The sequence below is a fragment of the Gracilinanus agilis genome, chromosome 4 (genome assembly GCF_016433145.1).
Source record: "Gracilinanus agilis isolate LMUSP501 chromosome 4, AgileGrace, whole genome shotgun sequence".
NCBI lineage: Eukaryota > Metazoa > Chordata > Mammalia > Didelphimorphia > Didelphidae > Gracilinanus > Gracilinanus agilis.
In genome coordinates, this window is record NC_058133.1 from 158,195,479 (window position 1) to 158,218,500 (window position 23,022).

Here is a 23,022-nt window from a genome sequence, read left to right on the forward strand (position 1 = left end):
AGGCACTTAAAAAATGCTTAATGACTGGCTAAGACGTCTTGTGATTTCATAAATATCTGTAATAGTGGTTACTACTATAATTTTTTTTGTAAAAGAAAATGAAAATATTCCCTTTTCCCTGGAATAACATTAATAAAAATGTTACATGATTATTTTTCATTTCCTTACCCTCAGGAACAGACTCAGCCCATCGTGGATCAGAAGCTGGGTAATCATCCACTAAGTCAACACTGATTTGGGTCACAGCTCTGTCTAGTTGAATGTCAGAATCCGAATCAGGATGAGATGAAAACAGTTCATCAACCAGGATTTGTGCATTAACTAAATCTTTCCTGCAATAAATTTGGAAAAGGTTTTAAATTACCTATATAAATCAATAATCACACTCTAAATATCTTTCCCTGAAGGAACAAGTATTAGAAATTAACTGATGTCTAACCTGATTAAGAGAATAATTCTTAAGAAATTAAATTGCTTCTGTGTAATTTTAATATTGATTCTTTTCTATAATTGATCCTATTCTGTATTACTGTCCCATTTTGTATGACTGCTCAAGCCACATTTCTTTATTGTTCTGCCTATGAGTAAAGTTTATGCTAAGAGTTCTCATGCTAATCTCTGTTCTATTCTTGCCTTAAAGAAATCTATTATTCTTGAGGGATTGAAGCGGACACAAGGAAGTCCATTTTAGCATCATTACACCACCAAGCATCTTGTTATCCAACACCTGGTCCACTGTCTCTAAACTTGCAGGTAGATTCAAACGATGAACAATTTTTAGTCACAGGAAAGGAAGAGGAGGGTGGTTGTTGGAGGCCCCTCATTCACAATTTCCAACCAATTATATTATCCCCCACACCTCAGCTCTGTAACCAATCACAAAGATGTCACCATTTGCGATGTCAAGTTCTTTTAATCAATCATAACTTGTTCCCTGCCTGTGAAGTCTTATTCTTTGGTCTGCACTTCCCTAAAAAAATTTAAAGGGTTATTCCCTTTGTCAGGATCTAAGCTTTGCTAAGAAAGCTGAGATCCTTTATATTGGATCATGTTCAGAACTTTGTGCCTTAATTTACCTTACTTTAACCATACTAATGCTCAAAAATAATCATGACCAAAATGCAGAAATATATATTTTCTCTGGGTAAATAAAATGGTATATCAATATTGCTTTGACAAAAAACTAAAAGTTGAAACAAATAGTGTGATTAGAAATTTGGGGATGAAATAATGATTTAAATGTATGGATGGGAAAACATTGTTGGAAACAATGAATCAAATGCTTTTTCAAAATCATCAAATAGTATATACAACGGGATATTATAGTTTCTATATCTTTCAGTCAACTGAAAAGTGGTAAAGATTGTATTCTATGGTTGAATATTGCTTGTGAAATGCTTGTTCCTTACTAATATTGTTCCTAAATATAGACAATGCTTAGAGATTTTTTTTTATAGATGGGAGAGTAGGTATACAGTAAACTATTTTTGGTACAAAGTCTGAGAATTTTTCCATACCTTGATTATCTTTTCTTTTTCAGCTACTTTACATATTAATCCCTCACTGCTCTCATAATTTTCTCTCTTCTGGTACAGCCTTCCTTTATGTAAACTTAATACAATATAGCTTGTCTATTTTTGTTCACTTTAGTGAAATTCCTGCCATTTCTATGTCCCAGTGTGATTGCTTCCAATGTCCTTGAAGATTTTTTCCCCGCAAATAATAATTCTAAATTTCACTTTTTTAAAAGCTGCATTTCAAGAAGAAATTAGTATGTCATATTATATTTGCCAATATGAATGAAGATTTTTTTAAAAGTACAATATGATATAGTGTATATTTTACAGATCTTTTCTTCTTTTCTTCTATTTGCTATCCTTTTTCCATTTTCATCCTTAAATGCCCAAGGGCAGTGATAGGTAAACTTTTTAAAGAGGAGGTGCCAAAGGAAAGGAAATGCTCATCTGTCAGTCAGTTTCTAAGGCAACTCTTTCAAAGTTTCATTGTATATTGTATCCTACTCACTAAATTCATCAGATTAGGAATAATGTCATGTGACAGATAGAACATTTCAGGGGGCCACACCTGGCCCACAGGCCATAGTTTGCCCATCACTGCCCTAGGGAACAACTTTGCTTAGTAGTATCTATGGCCATGATTTCTTATTGTTTTAAACCTTTGACTTTCATTTTAGAGTCAATACTGTGTATAGGTTCCAAGGTAGAAGAGCAGTAAGGACAAGGCAATGGGGTTAAGTGACTTGCTCAGGGTCAAAAACCTAGAAAATGTATATGAGGCCAAATTTGAGCCTAGGACCAATCTGCAGGCCTGGTTCTTTATCTACTGAATCAATTAGCTGCCCTCCATGACTTCTTTAAATAGGTTTTACTCTCCACTGATTCTCACATTTGTGAACTAATATGATTATGGCTGTCTACTATTGTCTTTCTTCATAAAACTTTACAATCAAGTTTATATTCTAAACTGGTGTTGCCCTAGGCTGCCAACTCTGCTTGGTAAGTCAAATGTTTGCTGCCTAAGAAGCTTTTCTGAGACCATCTGTTATTCTTATTGTGGTGATACATTTATAATAGTTAATTTATGAAATTATGATATGAAATTATCATAATCAGTATTTATATAATTTCTGTGGTCCATTTGCCATTTTTATTGCTAATTTTTCAAATTTAAAGTTTTCTACAAAGTCTCAGATGCTTCATAATATTGTAGAGGTCATGATCCTAGTTTCTCCAAGGCAAGAGGAATAAAACCTCTAGTAGGTTCCAAAATATTAGAGAAGCTTTGAATATGATTCCAGCCTGAGAGTGTTCTGAGGACCAGCTCAGCTAAACATGAAGGGATCTGATGAGGTTTTTTTGGCCATAGGAAATCCATGAAACAAAACTTCAAAGTGGTCCCTCAGTCCAGTGAGGCATCCTTCAACTCTCGCAGTCATTGTATCAATTCTAAGACAGAATGGCTAGGCATTTGGGATTAAGTGACTTGCTTTGGGTCACAGCTAGGAAGTGTCCTGAGGCCAGATTTGAACTCAGGTCCTCCAGTCTCCAGGCCTGGAGTTCTACCCACTGCCCCATAAAAATCAACACATTTAATGACTTCATTATAAAGGAAAGTGGTGAGAAATAGAATGGTTTGGGCAAAAATGTACAAGAGAGGCCAAAGCACTATAAATTACACTGAGGCCTCAGGTTTTTTATATCATGAACATTTTCTTTGAGAAATTAGCTGCTATGTGTTGGCTAAGATAAGCACAAATAATTAATATTAAAAAAAGAAATAGATTAGGCTTTAAAATATAAGAAGTAGGAATTACTCATGAATTGGCTCTCTGTGTATAGTTTAAGATGGATCAATGCAAACATCAGAATTAGTAAAAAGCAAGAAAGCTAATAATGAAAACAAGATATAATGTATAATTGGAATAATTTTCATGTTTCAACAAGGAATTAGCAATGATCATCAACTTTATCTTTAAAAAAAGTGAAACAGGGCTCTCCCAACATTGCCCTTCAACTTAAAAGTAACACCTAAAATAGAATCTAGGAGTGACAGGACCAACAAAAGGTCAAAATGAGACATTATTCCAGCCTAAGATAACTTAGGAACTTGGAAAGAGAGATTCATGACAGTGGAGGAGGCTGGCCCAGAGTCTCTATGGAGTGGTTGGACTAGGTGGTGGCAACAGAAGGAGCAACAACTTCAAAAAGTATATAGTTAGAATAGGCAATTTTCAGATAAAGAAATCAAAATGATCAATAAGCACATGAAAAAAGAGTTCTAAATCCCTCCTGATTAGAGAAATGCAAATCAAAACAACTCTAAGGTGCTATGCTACCTCACACCTAGCAGGTTGGCTAAGATGTAATAAATGTTGGAGGGGATGTGGCAAAACTGGGACAATAATGCATTGCTGGTGGAGTTGTGAATTGATCCATCCATTCTGGAAGCCAATTTGGAATTATGCCAAAAAAAGCTTTAAAAGAATGCCTGCTCTTTGATCCAGCTGGGTTTGTACCCCAAAGAGATAATAAGGAAAAATACGTGTTCAAAAATATTTATAGCAACACTCTTTGTAGTGGCAAAAAAATTGGAAAATGAGGGGTGTGTCCATTGATTGGGGAATGGCTGAACAAATTGTGGTATCTGATGGTGATGCTAAAAGGAATAATGAACTGGAGGAATTCCATGTGAACTTGAACAACCTCCAGGAATTGATGCAGAGCAAAAGGAGCAGAACCAGAAGAACATTGTACACAGAGACCGATACACTGTGGCACAATAACGTAATGGACTCCTCTCCACTACAGCAATGCAATGCTACAGGACAATCCTGAGGGACTTAGGAGAAAGAACGCTATCCACATGGAGAGAAAGAATTGTGGGAGTAGAAACACAGAAGAAAAACATTTCCTTGATTCACATGGTTCAATGGGGATATTGCAAATATTAATAATATGGAATTAGATCTTGATCAATGATACATGTAAAAACCCAATGGAATTGCTTATTGGCTACAGGAGGAGGGAGAGAAAAGGGGAGAGAAAGAACATGAATCAGGTAACCATGGAAAAATATTCTAAATTAAATAAATAATTTTTAAAAAGAAAAAGTGTAGTTAGTAATCACAATTGAATGTGAATGGAATGAACTCAACTGTAAAATAGAAGTGAACAGCAGAACAGATTAGAAACCAGAATCCAATAATATGTGGTTTACAAGAAACACATTTGAAACAGAGACACACACACACACACAGAGTTAAAATAAGAAGCTAGAGCACAATCTATTTTGCTTCAGCTCAAGTTAAAAAGACAAGGAGAGCAATCATGATTTAAAATAAAAAAAAGGCAAAAAATAAACTTAATTTATTAAAAGGAACTAGGTAGCTAGCAGGGAAACTACATCTTGCTAAAAAGGAACCATAGTCAATAAAGTAATAGCAATATTACACATATAAGAACCAAATGGCATAGCACAAAAATTATTAAAGGAAAAATTAAATGAATTATGGGAGGAAATAAGACAGCAAAACTATACTAGTGGGGGCAGCTGGGTAGCTCAGTGGAGTGAGAGTCAGGCCTAGAGACGGGAGGTCCTAGGTTCAAACCTGGCCTCAGCCACTTCCCAGCTGTGTGACCCTGGGCAAGTCACTTGACCCCCATTGCCCACCCTTACCAATCTTCCACCTATGAGACAATACACCGAAGTACAAGGGTTAAAAAAAAAAAAAAAACCATACTAGTGGGGGACCTCAATTATTTTCTGGGATCATTCAGTTTGGGAAGGCTATATTGAAAGAAATACTTGGGAAACTTCCTTACACAGAAGGTTACAAGTCTAAACCAATCTATCCCTCCTGCTCAAATGTCAAGACCTACAGTACCCAGTAAAAGCTAAAGGGATAGATGTGCCACAGTGAGTGTTCATTTATTCAACAGTAAGTATCTATTATATATAAGGTATTGTATTAAGTGTTATACACAAAAACCAATAACACAGGGTCTTATACCATCATAGGTCACACACTGCTCCTAAGAATGTTGCATTCTAAGGCCTTCAGTAAAAAGTTCAGGATTTGTTATGAAGTTATTTGCCACATTATTATCAGCATGGCCCAATGGAAAAACACTCAAATGGGATTTAGAAGACTTAGGGTTTTTAGTCCCAGTTATACTACTATTTAAGTGCTATGTGTAATTTTGGTAAAATCACTGGGCCTCAAATTTCCTCATCTAGAGGATCTCTAAGTTCTGAAATTCTATGATTCCTTTAGATCTTGAGCTAGACTATTAAAAATCTGCCAGAACCTTCCCTGTCCAAAGTGAAGTCACAACATTATTATAAAACAAATTGATAGCTAGATGAGAAAGACTAGGAACTACCACTTAAGTGCTAGGTCTTTTAAAACAGAAAAGGCTTGTCTCATTGCCCCCCCTACAGACCAGAAGACTGAACACAGCTATGAGAATAGTATAAAAGATAAATGTAAAAAAGCAAGAATTTAGGAAAGTATATTAGAATGCTAGTACAGAGATTCCCAAATCTGGGGAGGAGAAAAAGAATTACTTTTCATTTCCTAGAAATCTTGAAATCATGAGAGTACACCTCCACACATAGATACACAATAATGCTAAAATCTCTGACAAGAACAGAGAAGGAAACACTATTGATAATTGTACTCCATCCTTCCTGAAAATCCCCTCATTTACTAAGGGCACATGGAACAAAATATAATAAGTAACTGGCTTGGAGAGCAACCAAATAAAGTTTTCAGATTCAATACATCTAGTAGTTCCTAACCTACTAGCAAGAAACCCTTTATCTAGTCTAGCCCCTTTATTTTATAGACAGCAAAACTTAAACTGAAAGGTCAGACATGCTTCAAGGTCACATATCTCAGTATAGAGCCAGGATTAGAATCAGAAGTCACATATATTCACTAAAAAAAATTTTCAAATATACTAAAAAACAGACCATTCTTTCATATCCCTCCATAGAAAAGAAAATTTGAGTTTTCTTCAAATTCACATAAAAGTATATTAATCCACTGCCTTTATGGACTGATTATATATGCATAAATATCCCACCTCCCATCCCCCATAACACTCTGAAACTCAAAGTCACAATTCAGTGTCATTAACAAAACTTCCAATTCCCACCCCTTTGAAGGTTTGACTGTTATCAAAGGATTTAGAAGTAGAAGAGACCTTAGAGTTCATCTGTTTTCAAATGTTTTCATTTAATTGATAAAGAGACAAAAAGAAAAGCAAAGTAATTTTCCCAGGATCACACAAGTGAGATCCCAAGGTAGCAGATCTTGGTAACAGTAGTAGAATTTACTGCCTTTAGAAGCAGGTGCTGAAAGGTCTACAAGATGTCAGATGCCAATCTAGGCCTTCTAAATTCCAAAATATTACTTTCTCCTAAATTCCATCTTACTAAGTTTTTTAAAGTGCTATATTAAATAAAATTTATCATGCTTCACAAATATTTTATACCTGCAGTATTGGAGAAAAGCAGCTTTTAGCAACCTTGTCTTGTCTTCTTGTGCTATGGTATCCATTTTTGATGTGTTTTCAAAAACTGGACTCTGGAATAATAAATTATATTTTGGAGATGGAATACCAGGACATTTGAAGTTAGAATACATAATTACACCTTCACAACAAAAAAAAGTCCAAATATGTACAAAACATACCCATAGACTTATTTCTTGAGTTAATAATAAAAGCAAATTAAGCAATACCAATCTGAATTTCATTTAATAATCATTTACTATACATGAGGAATTATACTAGCTAACACATATAAAGATAAAAAAGCCAGTTGCTACTCTCAAAGTGCTTGAATCTAGCAGTGGATATATACAATAAAAGAAAACTGGGAAAAAGTGGAGATCAGAAAAAGAATTTTAGAAAAATTTGAGGAGAAAACTTTAGCTAAGGGAGATTAGGGAACATAACCTAAGCTCAGCCTGAAGGAAAGTATAAGATTCTCACAACAGGTAAAAAAGAAGAGGGAGGGCAATCTAAAGAAGCACCATAGCACAATAGAAAAAAAAAATGCAGGGACAGCTGGGTAGCTCAGTGGAGTGAGAGCCAGGCCTAGAGACAGGAGGTCCTAGGTTCAAACCCGGCCTCAGCCACTTCCCAGCTGTGTGACCCTGGGCAGGTCACTTGACCCCCATTGCCCACCCTTACCAATCTTCCACCTATGAGACAATACACCAAAGTACAAGGGTTTAAAAAAAAATCTAAAAAAAAAAAAATGCAAGAACCTAGCTGATATTTATTTTAAGCAAACAAGTATCCAGAAGAGGGCAATCAGGATGGTGAGGGTTACGAAGACCATGAGAATAATATTAAAGGAATTGAGAATGTTTTGCCAGGAGAAGAAAAGATTTAGGAAGAACATGAAAGCTACCCAAATATCCAAAGGGATATTATGAAAAGGGGGGATTTATTCTAATACTCCATACCTCAAGAGGGTGGAAAGTAAGAACAATGAGTGAAGTTGCTGAGAAAGCAAATTTAGATTTGAGGTAAGGAAAAGAATTCATAACATTTAGGAATAAACAAAAGTGGAATTTGCTGACTTTGGAGGCAGTCGCTACTCTCATCATGAAAAATCTACAAGAAAGGATGGAATGACTATTTCTTGGGTATATTATAGATCTGATTTCTATTTAGGGACAGGTTTTTGATTAATGGCTCCTGAGGTCCCTTCAAATTCAGAGTTAATGTGATTCTTAATTCACTTTGTGACTTGTACAAGCCAGTGATGTGAACAGAATCCTGCATTAAGAAGATTATTTTTGAAAGCTATGTGAAGATTATACTGGGAAAGACTGGAGACAGAGACCAGGTAGGAGGATATAACAATAGTCGAGGTAAATGATGCAAACTTGAACAACAGAAGTGGTAGTATAAGTAGTGTACAAGATATAGATGTAATGTTGTAAAGGTAGAATCAACAGAACTTGGCAAATGATGACTATGGAGGATGAGAAAGGAGGGAGAATCAGAAACAACTCTGATATTTCAATCCTGAAGGATATAGTGGTTATCATGTGGTTATCATGAGAAGAAAAAGGGAAGTTGGTAATTAGAGCTGATTTAAAGGAAATGATGCTGAATTTGGTTTTGGATGACTTGTGGTGTTCAAGAGGGACATACAGCTGGAGACGAAGGCCTGAATTTCAGTTAAAAGGATTAAGGTTAAATGTAAAGGTGTGGGGAGTTGTCTATGTAGAGGAAATAACTAACTTCATAGAAGCAAATGAAAACATCAAAGGAACTCCAAAGTAGAAGAAATGGTGAGGACATAAGGCAGAACTGTGGGGTAACAATAACTTTATTTATTTATTTGTTTGTTTGTTTGTTTTTGATCCCTTAACTTCTGTGTATTGGCTCCTTGGTGGAAGAGTGGTAAGGGTAGGCAGTGGGGGTTCAAGTGACTTGCCCAGGATCACACAACTGGGAAGTGTGTCTGAGTAACAATAACTTTGGATGGCAAAAGGATAATGAATTAAATCAGCAAAGGAGACCAAAAAGGATAAGGCTTTTTTTAAAAAGAGAAACTAAAGTGCTATAAAAAAGATCCAGACATTTCAAGGAGACAGGTCATGTCTAACACCACCACTGGTACTCTTTTGTGACAAAGAATAACAACAAAGAAAAGATTATTTCACAATAATTAATCAATGATCAAAAACAAAATAAGCAAAATAATTCACCATAATTAATTTTATCTTTGCCTTAAGGTATTCTTTTTGATTAAAGGTTTTACATTATACATTATATTCTACTAATTATCAAAACTGCTTATAATTCCCAAGTTTAGATAACATGCACTATTATCATGTCCAGAAAAAAATAAAATCCTTTGCCAAATAAACTTTTAAATTTTAATTTGATTAGCTGTTTTATATTCCATAGGGATGGCTTTTGTTTATTTCATTAGAAACACAAAAAATGGTGAACTAATTGAAACTATGCTCATTATTTTTAGTTTTTTGGTTGAATACTGACACAATTAACTTGAGAGACTATGTAATACCTCATTGTTTGGCCCACTAACTGAAGATGCCAAGGAATCTTCAAGATCTTCTGGTAATACTGACACATTTTCCCTAGAAACAATTGCTACTAGTCCACTGTTTCTGGAGAAAAAAACTGGAACACTAGCACAGGAACCAGCTCCTAAAATACTATCTCCTAAGGAAATAAAGGACATACAATATAGATTATGAAACAGAAAAGAAATATTTTTCACAACATCATTTTATAGTATAGAAATTTGTCTTAATTTTCACTTGCCAACCATATTCTAATCAATCACATGTGATATTAAAGAATTAAACATAAATACAAGGCTTTAAAAAAACTTTTAAAGAAAGTTATATTTCAAAAATTCTTTTTCAATAAATTTTAGTTTTTACTCTTTAGTATTACTCTTCAGTATTTCTCCAAACCAACTGAGTATTTTGGGGGGCAATGGAGTGGGAAAAGGAGATGGGACTGAGCATTAGCAGAGATGCTAAAAGTACTGGAGTACACTTAGAAAGCCCAATAAATGGGGAGGCTGAGGATAGTTAATCTCTTGAGCTTGAGAGTTGTGAGGCACTGTGTGCTTAGCCAATTGGGTAGCTGTTCCAAGTCAAGATCAATCTCATGAGCCCCTAGAAGCAAAGGATTATCATACTGCCCCGGGAGGGTGCAATTCCAAAACAGACCCTGTCAAAGCTCCTAGTTTAATCAGTCATAGTATTAAGTCCATGAATAACCATTGTATTTTCAGTCTCCACAAAAGAAGTCCTGAAGAAACTGCAGAATTGAGTTAAAATCTGGACTCTCAACAACTATTAGTGGTGAAACCAAGAGAAGTCACTTCTATGAATTCAGTTTGCTCACCTGTAATATGAATATAATAAATAACACTGGTATTACTTAGTACTTAGGTTTGTTATAAAGCTAAAAGCACCACAGAAATATTGCTGCTTTTCAAAGCAGAAGAAGAAGTTTGGTGCAACACAAAAGAACCTGCAGGAAAATCTTCAATTCAGGTGCCCTGGCCCTAATTCTGGCTCTTCCACCAATTAGTCTTGCTGTATATTATCCAAAATGCTTAAATTCTTGGGATTTTGATTTACCCCTCTGAGAAATTAGGAGTTTGAATTAAATCACCTCTAATATTCCTTCGCAGGATGTTATCGTTATGCTATCACAGTAAAAAAAAAATATGGCATATAGAATTATATAGAATTACAGACTCTACTTTCTAATTTTCTCCATCTTGTCAAAAACAATTTAACAATATTTATAGTGTCTATCATGATTTGATCACCTCTTTTATCAGTTTCTTTCCTATCTGCTTCTCTCCTCTAGAGAAAAATATTATTTATTTCTCTCTTTAAAAGGATGAAAAATTTACAACTTTATGAATAGTAGAGATATAAGTGTCTTGTAAGCCTCTGAATACAATCTATGTAGAGAGGCATTAGACTAGGGAAAAAAGGAAAAGAATAATAAAGCTGACAGAGAAGAATAAGCCATGCTTCCTATATAATTATTACTACTTTACCATGGGCACCGAAGATAATTTTCTCCTGAGGTAAAGAACTTCTTCCAGTTCCTGTGGAACAGGCAAATACAGAATTTTCACCATAGAGGTAGGCAGCCTGGTTTGAATAATTGGGGACCAATAATCGGCACGCCATCAGTTCTTCAGACTGAATAATTTATTTAAAATTTCATAAAAGCAAAGAAAAATAAAATTACCTTTTTTTAAAAACTATTTCACATATGCAAATTGAAATCTATACAAAAATAAAAAGTTTAAACTTAAACAGCTCTAAAGGTCACAAAACAAACAAGCCAGACAACTTTAAAATTAAGGTTATATATAAGTGTATAAGGAAAATAAACCATTTATTATAACCAGAAAATCTAAAAACTAATTCCATTTAATAAACAATAGTTTCAAAATGTCAAATGAAAACTAAAAACTGTCACATGTAATCTAGAAAAAAAAAATAATAATAGCTGACAATCATAAAGTACCTGAATATATATAATGCTTTAAAAACATTATCTCATTTAATGATAACAAAAACCCTCTAAGGTATGTCGGTTGCTATTACTGCCCCCAATTTACAAATGGGAAGACTGAGACCAAGAGCTATTAAGTGTCTAAGGAAGAATTCAAACTACAGTCTTCCTGATTCCAAGTACACTTCACTATACACTGAGCCAGCTAGCTGCCTAGACAAGAATTATAGGCATTATCTACAGATAAGGAAATTGAAGCCCAAAGGACATAAATGTAAGGAGCCAAATTTAAATGCTGATCTTTTTTACTCCAAGCCCACCACTAAAAATGTTCTAGAAAATGTGAGAACTTGTTTAAAAATCATATAATTTAAAATATTTAATATAATTAAAACATACTAATTTAAATTTATTAATTTGATTGAATTTAGAATTGACCTGGCATAAAATATTTTTATTCTTACTTCCTCGACCAAAACAGGAGGCCCCCAAAAAACTAAGCAATTTGTCCAAGTTCATATAACAAGTCAGTGAGGAAATCAGAAATAAAAACCAGTTAAGATGATTCTTGATCAACCAATAATTCAAAGAAAGATCAAATTCTCAGATGAGATATTGTCATTGATGAGCAATATTTTGCTTTGTAGTCTTACACAAAGATATTAAAATATTGGTTAGAATTTTATTAAATTGATTCTATAACAAGATTTTGAAGAAGCCACATGAAATGTTTTAATATTTAGTCATTTAAAAACTAAATGAAAATATTATAATATATAATTCAATTTATATTCACAGATTTTAACTTTAAAGTTCTGACTTCTGATGGCTTCTACCAGAACTTTCATAAAATCTGGTTCTTCTCCAACATGTTTGATGTCTTCTTGGCCTCCTTTCTCATGATCCCTGTTCTGGTTGCTACAGTAGAATGTACCACTCAGCCTCTTCTCTTATCACTACACTCACTCTCTCTTTTACTAATTTCATCAGCTTCCATAGGCTGAAGTTGTCTTTTCGACAGAAATGTCAAATCTACTTATTTCCTTAGCTCTCTCATCTGAGCTCCAGATGTGTCTCACCAAATGACTACTGGGATCTCTCTATTTAAATAATCAATTAAACACCTCAAACTAAACATGTTCAAAATAGAATTCATCTTGCCCCCAAACCAGAAGTTTTTCGTCTTTTTTTTTGTCAGGGAACCCTCTGGCAATGTTATTAAAAAGCCTTTCTCAAAATAATGTGTTTCAAGTACATGAAAAGCACATAGAGAGAAAAAAAAAGTTCACAAACCCCAGGTTAAGAACCCCTCCCCTAAACACATCCTTTTTTCTAACCTCTCTATTTCTATAAAGGGCATGACCACCATCCTTCCATTACTCACCCAAGTTCTTAACCACAATCATCCTTGTCTCTTCACTCTCTCATCTCCCATTCTGAATCAGTCATTAAATCTTGTTGACTCTATCCATATCTCTCACATTCTTTTTCCTCACACAGCCACCACTCAAACTCATGTCCTTAATTCATCTCTCTGCTTTCATTCTTTCTCCTCTCTCACTCCTTCCATTGAAAAACTCCCATTGCTTTCTGTTACATTCAGATCAAATATAAACTTCTCTATTTGGCATTTAAAGCTCTCTCCAATCCAGACCCTTCCAACCTTCCCAGTCTTCTCACACTGCTTCCCTCCACATTTCATGATTCAGTCATACTGGCCTACTTTTTCCTCCCTATCGACAACAATCTCCCATTTGCACTTGCTGTATCTTATGTCCAAAATGCTTGGTTCTCACATCTGACCCCTCTTCTCTCCTGAGCTTACTATGAAATTCAGCTTAAATTTCATCTTCTTCAAAAAGTCTCCCCACCCTGCCAGCTTCAACCACTTTCCCCTCTCAAATGATTTTCTATCTATTCTGCATATAGTTTGTACAAATCTACTAATTTACTTGTTATCTGCCTGAATATGATATAAAATTCTAAATAGTAAGGGCTATTTTTGACCCTTTTTTTTTGCATCCACAATGTTTAACAGTGTGATAAATGCTTGTTGAATGATTAGATCACTTCAGAAATCCCAACAAACTCCAAGATTCAGTGATATAGAAAGATAAAGATTTAAGGCAACAAGAGATAATTTTTCAATATTTTTAAACCAAATACAAGAATATCTCCACCATCACCTGAAACAAAAATCAATGTAATCATGCAATTCCATACTAATTATATTTAAATAAAATTCTATATAATTCCTTACCTGAAAAGGTGGATTATACTGAGTAACTTCTACAGTAACTTCCCCAGAGAGTTGGTAGCCATTATCCTCTACTGTTATTAAAGTATAATACGTGAGACATGGATTATCTCCTGGATGCCAGGCTGATGCCAAAATCACAAGTCCATCACTATTCAATTAAAGAGAAAGAGACTCTCAACAGATCATCTAATCAGTCTTATAAATTTATTACAATCTAGGGAAAACAGAGAAATGTTGATTATTTAGCTGAATTTGTGAAATCTCTATTAGGTGTTGTAATGGGGAAATTAAGACATTAGCACCCAGGCTGTCAGGTTGTCTCTAAAGACCTGAGAGTTCCATTATGGAATGAAGCTGGGGTTTTGAAAGGAGTGGTTAGTCTGACCAAGCTGAAGAGAAGGAGGTTTTTTGCTGTGTGGTCTAGCTTTGCCAAATATCCAAGGAGCTGTCAGTGTGGGATATCACTGAGAAGGAGATACTCCAAACAACTATCGTGGCCTAGGTTGAGGAAAGGTCTGGATTATCTGTTGGTGGAAAGCAGATTTATCTACCTTACTCCCTAGAGCATGCTGGTTTTGGATTGACTGGCTGTATATTGGACTTATTCCTGGTTCCTGTGACATCTATGATCATCTTGGAGCATCACTGAACCAGGGCAGTGAGAAGCCCTCCTGTCTCCAGACCCTTATTCTAGTTAGAGGTTTAGCTTAGTTTAGAACTTAGTTTAGTTAAACCATTAGGGCTATTCCATAGTATGGAAAACCCCTCTCCCCGCTTCCCTCATTTAATACCAATAAATTCAGTTTGTTAGAACTTCAATTAAACACCTTTTAGTTACAACGTTAGCACTTCCTGTCTCCTCTAAGCCATAAAGAACCCACCTTAATTGGTTTTCCCAGGTTGGTAGATTGTCAGTTACTTGACCAACTGTCATTCCCAAACCTCACATTCCCATTTGGTTTCCCTGTGCTTATCTGTCAGTCCTAACCTTGTGAGGTGTGAGAGTGTTTTTTGCCAGTTTGTCTGGAATCTAGTTATTCCCCTATTCCCAGTATCATCTTTTCAGTGTTCACAACTCTTAACCTCAGAGATCCAGGATATTTTTTTTAACCAATTATACAAATTTAAGCCACTGATTCTCCAAGTCTAACACTGCCTCAACTAGCAAAAGAGAATTTTCTTTCCTTCCTACTGCTAACATCCAGTGGAATTATTAATACTTCTAATTCAGTGTAAAAAAATGAAAACAAAAAGATATCTTCCCACTGCTAACATAAACAAAAAGAATTACCATACTTCACATGACTGGTTACTGAGATTTGAAATTGGTTAGAAAATTGGCTAGTTTTTGTGAAAATTAATTCTATTTCAAATTAACTTCAAATGCAAGGGTAAGCATACAATTTTAACGAATTGCAAGCATTTGTTCAAAATGCTTTACATAAGAAAAACACACACACATACAAAAAGCTGCCAAAGTTACAAAAACTTAAATATCCTAAATATTCAGATATAGTAATGAAGGTATGTATGAATTCATAGATTACATCAATTTCAACCACTACATATGGCTACATATTTTACATAATCTACTAGAGTTAAAAAAAATAGCAAGCCTACTGGTCAAAATGAATATAACCTGTTGTATAAATGACAACTTTGTCAAATGATGGCTTACATAAAGGTTTAAAAGGATCTAGGAAATTACGGACATCCAAAAAGAATTTGTAAAACCCATTATAAAAGGCAAAACCCCTGAAACATTTAAATAAAAACAACCCACTGACATTAAGACAAAGTGGCTTCTGCAAAGAGAAATTATGTATGACTCACGTTGGGGTATAGGCCACAAATCAGGACTTCAGCATGAAGAGGAACAAAGATGTGGCTGACCTGGGTATGCTCCTTAAAATGGAGGTTCTAGGAAGAACTAACCAATCAGAGGAAGAGGCCATAGGGGCCAAGGGTACTTCCATCCTAAGACATTTAGAGCTTCCTTCTGGTTTGTCATTTTGTTCTAATTTGGCAAAATATTCTCATCACAGAGAAATGCTATAAGAGCACATGAATGATCTTCCTGATTTGGACCTCCCAATCAGAGGGCAGTCAGCCAGAAGGGCAAGAGCTGAGCAACTGGAGCTGTGATTTTCCCAGGCTCACACAGCTAGGAAGTGTCTGAGACTAGATTTGAACCCAGGACTCCTGCTGCTCTAACCATTGTGCTCCCTGGCTGCCCCTTCTACTTGAATTTATATTTTCCATACTCTGCTCAGTGTCTGGCATATAATAAGTGCTTAATAAATGGTTGCTGACTTGAATTGACATAAAAAAAAAAGACACAAAAAGAGGTCAGAGCTGGGAAAATTTAATGAGACAGAAAAATTCAAAAGCAGATACAGAACTGATCTGTTCGCTGACCTTTATAATCAAGTCAACAAGAAAATATGAGGTCTAACATCCTCTATAAGAAGGAACTAACTCATTTTAAAACATTTTCTATCAGGGCAGCTAGGTAGCACAGTGGATAGTGTCAGGCTAGGGTTCAAATCTGGCCTCAGACACTTCCTGCACAACCCTGGGTAACTCCAACTGCCTAGCCCTTACCAGTCTTCTGTCTTAGAATTGATACTAAGACAGAAGGTAAGGGTGCTGCTTTTTTTTAAAGTTTTCTATCAAAAATAGTTAAATTAAATACAAATTTAAAAGTAAAAGTTGGCTAACTTAGTTTATCTAGAAAATTCACTGAGGCAATCTCTAATGATATCTGACAATTGAAGAATTTCTATGGAAAAAAATTAAGGATACTATGAATAATAGAATACCATGGTATCCTTCCTAGCTATATGACCCTCAGCAAGTCACTTAACACCTGCACTGCTCAGCTCTGATCACTCTTCTGCCTTGGAACCAATACACTGTATTGATTCTAAGATGAAAGGTAAAAGTTTAAAAAAAATTACCATGGTATCAATTCCATAATAAAATAACAAACAATGATCTAAAATAGATGATAAATTTGATATCAGAAGTGAAAAAAATAATAAAAATAAAATAGGATGGAAATGTCTTTATTTCTATGAACATTTCTGTTTTGTACCTTCCACAAGAAAGAAATGTTATAGGTAGGAAAGCAAGATATCCTTAATAAAATAGCACTGAATTTGAAATGAGTGAAATGCTTGTCAAAAGTATTTGGCCACTATGAGACCCTGGGCAAGTCATTAACCTCCATTGCCTTAATCCTTACTGCTCTTCTGTCTTAGAATCAATACACAATATTGATTTTAAGATGGAAGGTAAGAGTTTAAAAAAAAGTATCTAGTCATACTAGTAAACAAGTTCTGTGAGGTTTTTAAAAGCCTACACTGAGACTGAAAAGCTAGTATATATTTTTCATTATAATTCACATACATCTTGAATAATTCAAGTTTTTCTAAACTATAAAGTAAGGCATTTTCCTTTTATGAAAAATTTTTATTCTAAAAAATTGATGTGTAAGTCAGCTATTTGGAACTAAAAAAACATCTCGTAGAGCCAATATTATAAATAGCAGTTACCATTACAGAACCAAAGACCAAGCATTGGAAAGGATGTTAGAGATTCATTTCTTGGTTTAAAGAAGAAGCCTAGAGGGGGGTAAAAGAATTTGAAGTTTACTCAAGAAACAAATGAGTGTCAGAATTTGAACCTAGGTTCTCTGATCCAAAATCCCAAGATATTTTCCCTCTAATACCCCATTATCAGAAAGCTAACCTCAGAGGTCTGCCTCTACTGAAGACAGTTTGACTGAGCTTTAGTATTTGAGCATTGTTGTTCAGTCATTTCCAGTCATGTCCAGCTCTTTATGACCCCATTTGGAGTTTTCCTGGCAAAATATTAGAATGGTTTGACATGGATTGCTTTTATGTGGGATGTCATTTTGACTTTTACCTTGAAATGTAATTGTATTTTCCCCCTTCTTCTTCCATGCTAAAAGACAGAAGAAGCAGAAGCAACCCTGCTGAGGCTGCCTAAAATATGAAAAGGAGAAAGTCTCCAAACATCTCCAGTGAGAGAGGACAGGAGTACTGTCAAGTTGCATGGTATGATCAGGATGTTTTCGCAAAGCTTAATATTCCCAAGTCAAAGATTAATATTTCACAAAATGTGAAATCAAAAATTGCATTAAGACATGTGGAAAGACATGTTCCATATTTTATCTAGCTGAATGTAATTTTTCATCATTTTTCGATGGGGCCAACAATCTTTACAAACTACTATCCCTTCTTCCTTGTGAAAAATTGCTTACCAGTTTTGCTTCAATCCCAAATAGGCAACATTGACACCTCCTTTGATATCTTCATAATTGCTTTCTGACCCCTATAGCAAGACATGAATTACAATACTAAACATAACTAAATTTTTTTAATGAACAGGTTAACGATAATTCCTAGAACTTTGATAGCTGAACATTATTCTTTGATCTTGCAATGGCACACTATATGTACTATTGTAGAGAAGTACTACATAGTGAAGTGCTATATAAAAGTGCTTTTAAATATAAAAAGAATCAAAATTAACTCTGTTTTGAGAATTTCCAGATACTCTTTAAAATAACTACTGGGGGTAACCTCCTCTTGGGAAAAGCAAGGGACCATAGAAAAGGGTTTGGGGGTTTATAAAAGCGACTACAATGTAAAACAAAAGGTTATCAAATTTAAAAAAAAGTATCATAAAATGAAAACTGAAAAAAATCCAGTGAAGAACATTTTTTTCTCCCTTACCCAAATTGCATCTGTGATGTTTTCCTTAAGGGCTTTATTTATGTCCCAACTTTGGCATTGTCTTTCTGAAGTACTATCTATTTCCCATTTGCTTAGTGTTGAACTTGTAAGGGTGTAATAAGTCGACTTCTCTTTGTCCCAGAGTACGCTGGAAAGCTGTATGGGTGAGAAAAAGTCATTCTTAAGTCAGCTATAAAAAATACTATTTTTATCATAATCTCCCAATATATTCTGGTTTTTGACTACTTTATAATTTCAGCACAATTATTTATGAAGTAAGATCTTATAAAACTACAACATTCAGAACTATATAGATTTACTTTGGTAATATAAAAATATGTAGTAGCTCCTAACCAGGAATTTAAGTATTATGGTAAAAATAGACGAACTCTGTACTTAGAACAATAAATGAAATTTAAAATAACTATTATAATCTGTTAGAGGTAATAGCCAAATTGAAATATATTTTTATTAAAATAATTTCTTTTACTTTAAAAAATATTGCAAAGTAAGTATATGGTAGTGATGGCAAGCCTTTTAGAGACTATGTGCCAAGCCCCACTCCCCCAGAGACTGAGTGCCAAGCCCTGTCCATGCCTTACTCCACACAGGGGAGAGGAAGCTCTCCTACTGGGCTGTTGGGTGGAGGGGTGGGTTAAGTGAGGAATGCCCTCAGTGAGTGTAGAAGGGGAGGTGAGTAGCCCGAGCTCTCTGCTTCCCTCCAGCTCTGCCACCTGTGAGCCACCCACCTTACCCCATATGCACTCCCACTGGGCTGCTGGGCAGAGGGACAGGGGATGTGAAAAAATGTTATCAGGGATGCTGGAGAGGGGGAAGGGAATGGCTCTAACCTAGTCCCTCTGCCTTTCTAGTAACAAACTCGGTGGGGTGACATGGGGAGAAAGTAGGAGGGGGGCTGGCATGCACGCCCACAGAGAGTGCTCTACGTGTCATCCATTCACCATCACTAGCATATGGTTTTAATGTTATACAAAATACTGACAGTTAACATCATCTGATGATTTTAAGGTCCTGTACAGATAAGTTCTTAATAAATATTTGATGAAAATTCAGTTGCACTTCTTGAGTGATTCTAGAAGACAATACTATTAAAGAGAAAAATATCATCAGAACATTACAGTTAAGTGGAAAGCTAATCAGGTTCACATCCATCCTTTTAAAAATCCTTTTACCTTTGTTTTTCAAACTTACTGTGAGGTCACTGCTAGGAGACAAAATTCCTAAAAGAGAAGAAACTCTTCGACCAATTCCTGAAAGCATGCCTTGACCCTGTGGAAGGATACGTTGATGGATCTTGCCCAAATTCTCAGGTACCAATCGAACTAGCTGGGCCCTTGAAGAGGCTAAAATAAAGCTTCCACCCTAAGTAAAAAATAATATTGCAATCAAAATAGCTTCTTACATGGAATCTTTTGAAGAAAATGACCGTTAATAACAAAAAAAAATGTTCACTGCAAGCAAAATCATATGCATCCTAAAACTAAGTATTAAATATGAAAGTCTTGTTTTTAAGGTAATTAACATAGCAACCTACACAAATTTTATAGAAAAAATATTTTCTGCATAAAAATCTCCAATCTCTCAAAGAGCCATGCACTCTTTTTATAAGGACTTTTCAATTATGAATTTAATAACAATTTATTTAATGATACTATTGATAACTCTACAAATTTAATCATTAGGAAAAGCTTGTTCTTCAGAATGTATACTGTGACCTCTAGTCATCTGATAAAAATAACCTGTTTTCCTAAAATGCTGTTTAAAACAATCCTGCCTTATCATATTATTCTGATGTATTGGAATCCCATTATAGCATTACTCCATTACTGAAAGGTAAAAATACAGGCTTGAATTGAAGCCTTTCTCCAAACTATCTCACTTCTTCTCTTTCTTCTTGTTCTCTGACCAATTTGATGTGATCAGTGGTCCTATTTTTCAACCATCTAACTTTTACTTCCCAGATGCCCCACATATATTTCTATGACACAAAAGAAAACATACATTACCTGTATAGCTGTTAGAAAGCTCCACACCTTATCTGTATTTCCAAAGTCAACAGAAGTCTCTATATAGCTGTCTTCATGGGCAAGGCTAGGCCAGTAGCGAACAGATCCTTCTTTGGTAGCAACCATCACAGCTACAGACTTGAAATTAGATTATATTAAAACACACTTAGCAATCTAATATGTAGGAAAACTGCTGCTGCAATGATTTCATAATGCTGATAAAGATGTTAGTTTATTAATCTGAATACTGAAAAGGTTAAATAAAAGCTGTGTAATTATTTTTGCTTTTGATTCAAACTTGTGAGTTGTTTTCATGTGATTTTGGAGGGAACCTCAGGTATAGAAACTCCTTCCATCAATTATAACTAAGTCTTAAAGAGTTGTCAGGAACACTTTTTTATTAAAGTTTAATTAATTTATTAAATATTTAAGTCATTTACCTGAACAGAATGCACTTTATAGGTTGCAGGGAGGGAAAGGGCTACCAAATCAGCACTCCACTGGAAATCACTCGGTGGTAGCTGAAGTTCTTTGCAAACTGATAACTGTAAGAAGTACCAAAACATAAGATTCCTTTGATCAAATACAAATGTATAAGAGATTTCTCTCCTTTTTCTTCTGTCCTGAACTCTTATCCACTGGTCAAAATTGCTATAGTACTTTTATGCCAAGTGAGTCAAGGAAAACAGTCAAGAATGCTTCATTCCAAGGCCAGTAGTACCCCCTCAGTCATCTACAGGGGTAACTCCTGGAGAAATGTGGTCCAGCACCTTCCTGTGCAAGGACAACAGCCCTCACATCTCCTCAGAAATCAGACCTACTGAGGACCCAGAAAAAGAAAGTTCTCCTCATTCTTTAGCTTTATCAAATGATTCCATGTTAGAAACTTCTAGATTTTATCGATGGAAATGACACCAAGGAAGAAGTTTCATTATCTGCTTTGCCACTGCATCCTTTTAAGGACCATCCATCAGATGCTTCCATCAGGCTTGCAGCTGCAATTATCCAATTAGACCAGTGATTCCCAAAGAGGGCGCTACTGCCCCTTGGTGGGTGCTGCAGCAATCCAGGGAGGCAGTGATGGCCACAGGTGCATTTATCTTTCCTATTAATTGCTATTAAAATTTAAAAAAAAAATTTCCAGGGGGCTAAGTAATTTTCTGGAAAGGGGGTGGTAGGCCAAAAAAGTTTGGGAACCACTGCATTAGACCATGAGTTCCTTGAGAGCAAGGACTGCTATTTATATCTCTAGTGTTGCTTTATACACAGTACTTAATAAATGCTTCTTCATTCATTTTTTGTGGTTTAAATTACAAATAGCTTTTGTTTTTAAAAATCAAACTTTCATCTTCCTACTGTTTTTGTAAAATAAAGAAGTTCAAGGAAGTGACTAAAAAAGTATATCAGCTATGATAAAAGTTGCTTAGCTACTATAATTTAACTGACTAGTATTTTCTCAGTTTGTCTACATGTAAAATCAACTCTTAAATTATTTAATACTTTTGGTTGTCTCTTTCCTATCTCTCAGCTAGGCACCAATGATTCTTCCCAACTTGTTTGGTGGGACCCTTTGCCCAATAATATTATTTCAATGACAGTAAGAAGTCATCTTAACTTTGAAAGCAGTTAGCAGGAAGAAATGAAGCCTCATGGGATAACTCAGGATGGAAGCTACAATAGCAAGAAAGTCAGGAGCTAAGGATTACTTTTACACTTAAGACATTTATGCTCCCTGTGAATGGCTTTAAGTTACCTTTAACATCTTATCAAGCATAGCACTACAGTACATATAAGATAGAAATAACTCCAATCCCTTGGGGAAAAGAGCTGTCAGTTTCTTTCTAGTTCTTACATGAGAGTTCTTTAAAAAACTGGCTGAAAAACCATATAATCAATCTGGCCCTCTTAAAACCAATTTGCTATTATCAGTCTATCATGCTCCATTTCCTACAAACTAATTCTGATAACACTAGTCAATCAAACTTTGGCTTTGGTCACTGAGACTCTGCCCTTCCTGTCTTTTGTTTCTGACTTACAAGACATGATCACTTTTCTGTGTTGCTTTGGCTAATTTTCCTCAACTTGTAATACACTCATTAAAATTTTCTATTCAATTAAATTAAGTCAATTAACAAACCATGACTCAAGAAGATGTCTGGAGGAGCAAGCCAGGTGGCTCAGTGGATTAAAAGCCAGGTCTAGAGATGGGAGGTCCTAGGTTCAAATCTGCCCTGACACTTCCTAGCTGGGTGACCCTGGGCAAGTCACTTAACCCCCGTTGCCTAGCCCTTACCACTCTTCTCCCTTAGAACCAATACACAGTATTGATTCTAGGATGGAAGGTAAGGGTTAAAATGTGTGTGTGTGTGTGTGTGTGTGTGTGTGTGTGTGTGTGTGTGTGT

At 35.2% G+C, this 23,022-nt stretch overlaps 1 protein-coding gene across 1 annotated transcript in view; it reads right to left on the reverse strand.

Annotated features, from left to right (window-relative positions):
- NUP133 (nucleoporin 133) overlaps positions 1 to 23,022 on the reverse strand; it is an 84,206-nt gene that overhangs the window by 53,332 nt on the left and 7,852 nt on the right. The window contains exons 4-13 of the mRNA XM_044673814.1: positions 21,061 to 21,165; positions 20,621 to 20,758; positions 19,806 to 19,976; positions 18,594 to 18,749; positions 18,119 to 18,189; positions 13,831 to 13,978; positions 11,104 to 11,251; positions 9,580 to 9,737; positions 7,020 to 7,111; positions 169 to 332 (exon numbers count right to left, since the gene is read on the reverse strand). Coding sequence (XP_044529749.1) covers positions 169 to 332; positions 7,020 to 7,111; positions 9,580 to 9,737; positions 11,104 to 11,251; positions 13,831 to 13,978; positions 18,119 to 18,189; positions 18,594 to 18,749; positions 19,806 to 19,976; positions 20,621 to 20,758; positions 21,061 to 21,165 — 1,351 coding nt within the window. The remainder of the gene's footprint in view (positions 1 to 168; positions 333 to 7,019; positions 7,112 to 9,579; positions 9,738 to 11,103; positions 11,252 to 13,830; positions 13,979 to 18,118; positions 18,190 to 18,593; positions 18,750 to 19,805; positions 19,977 to 20,620; positions 20,759 to 21,060; positions 21,166 to 23,022) is intronic.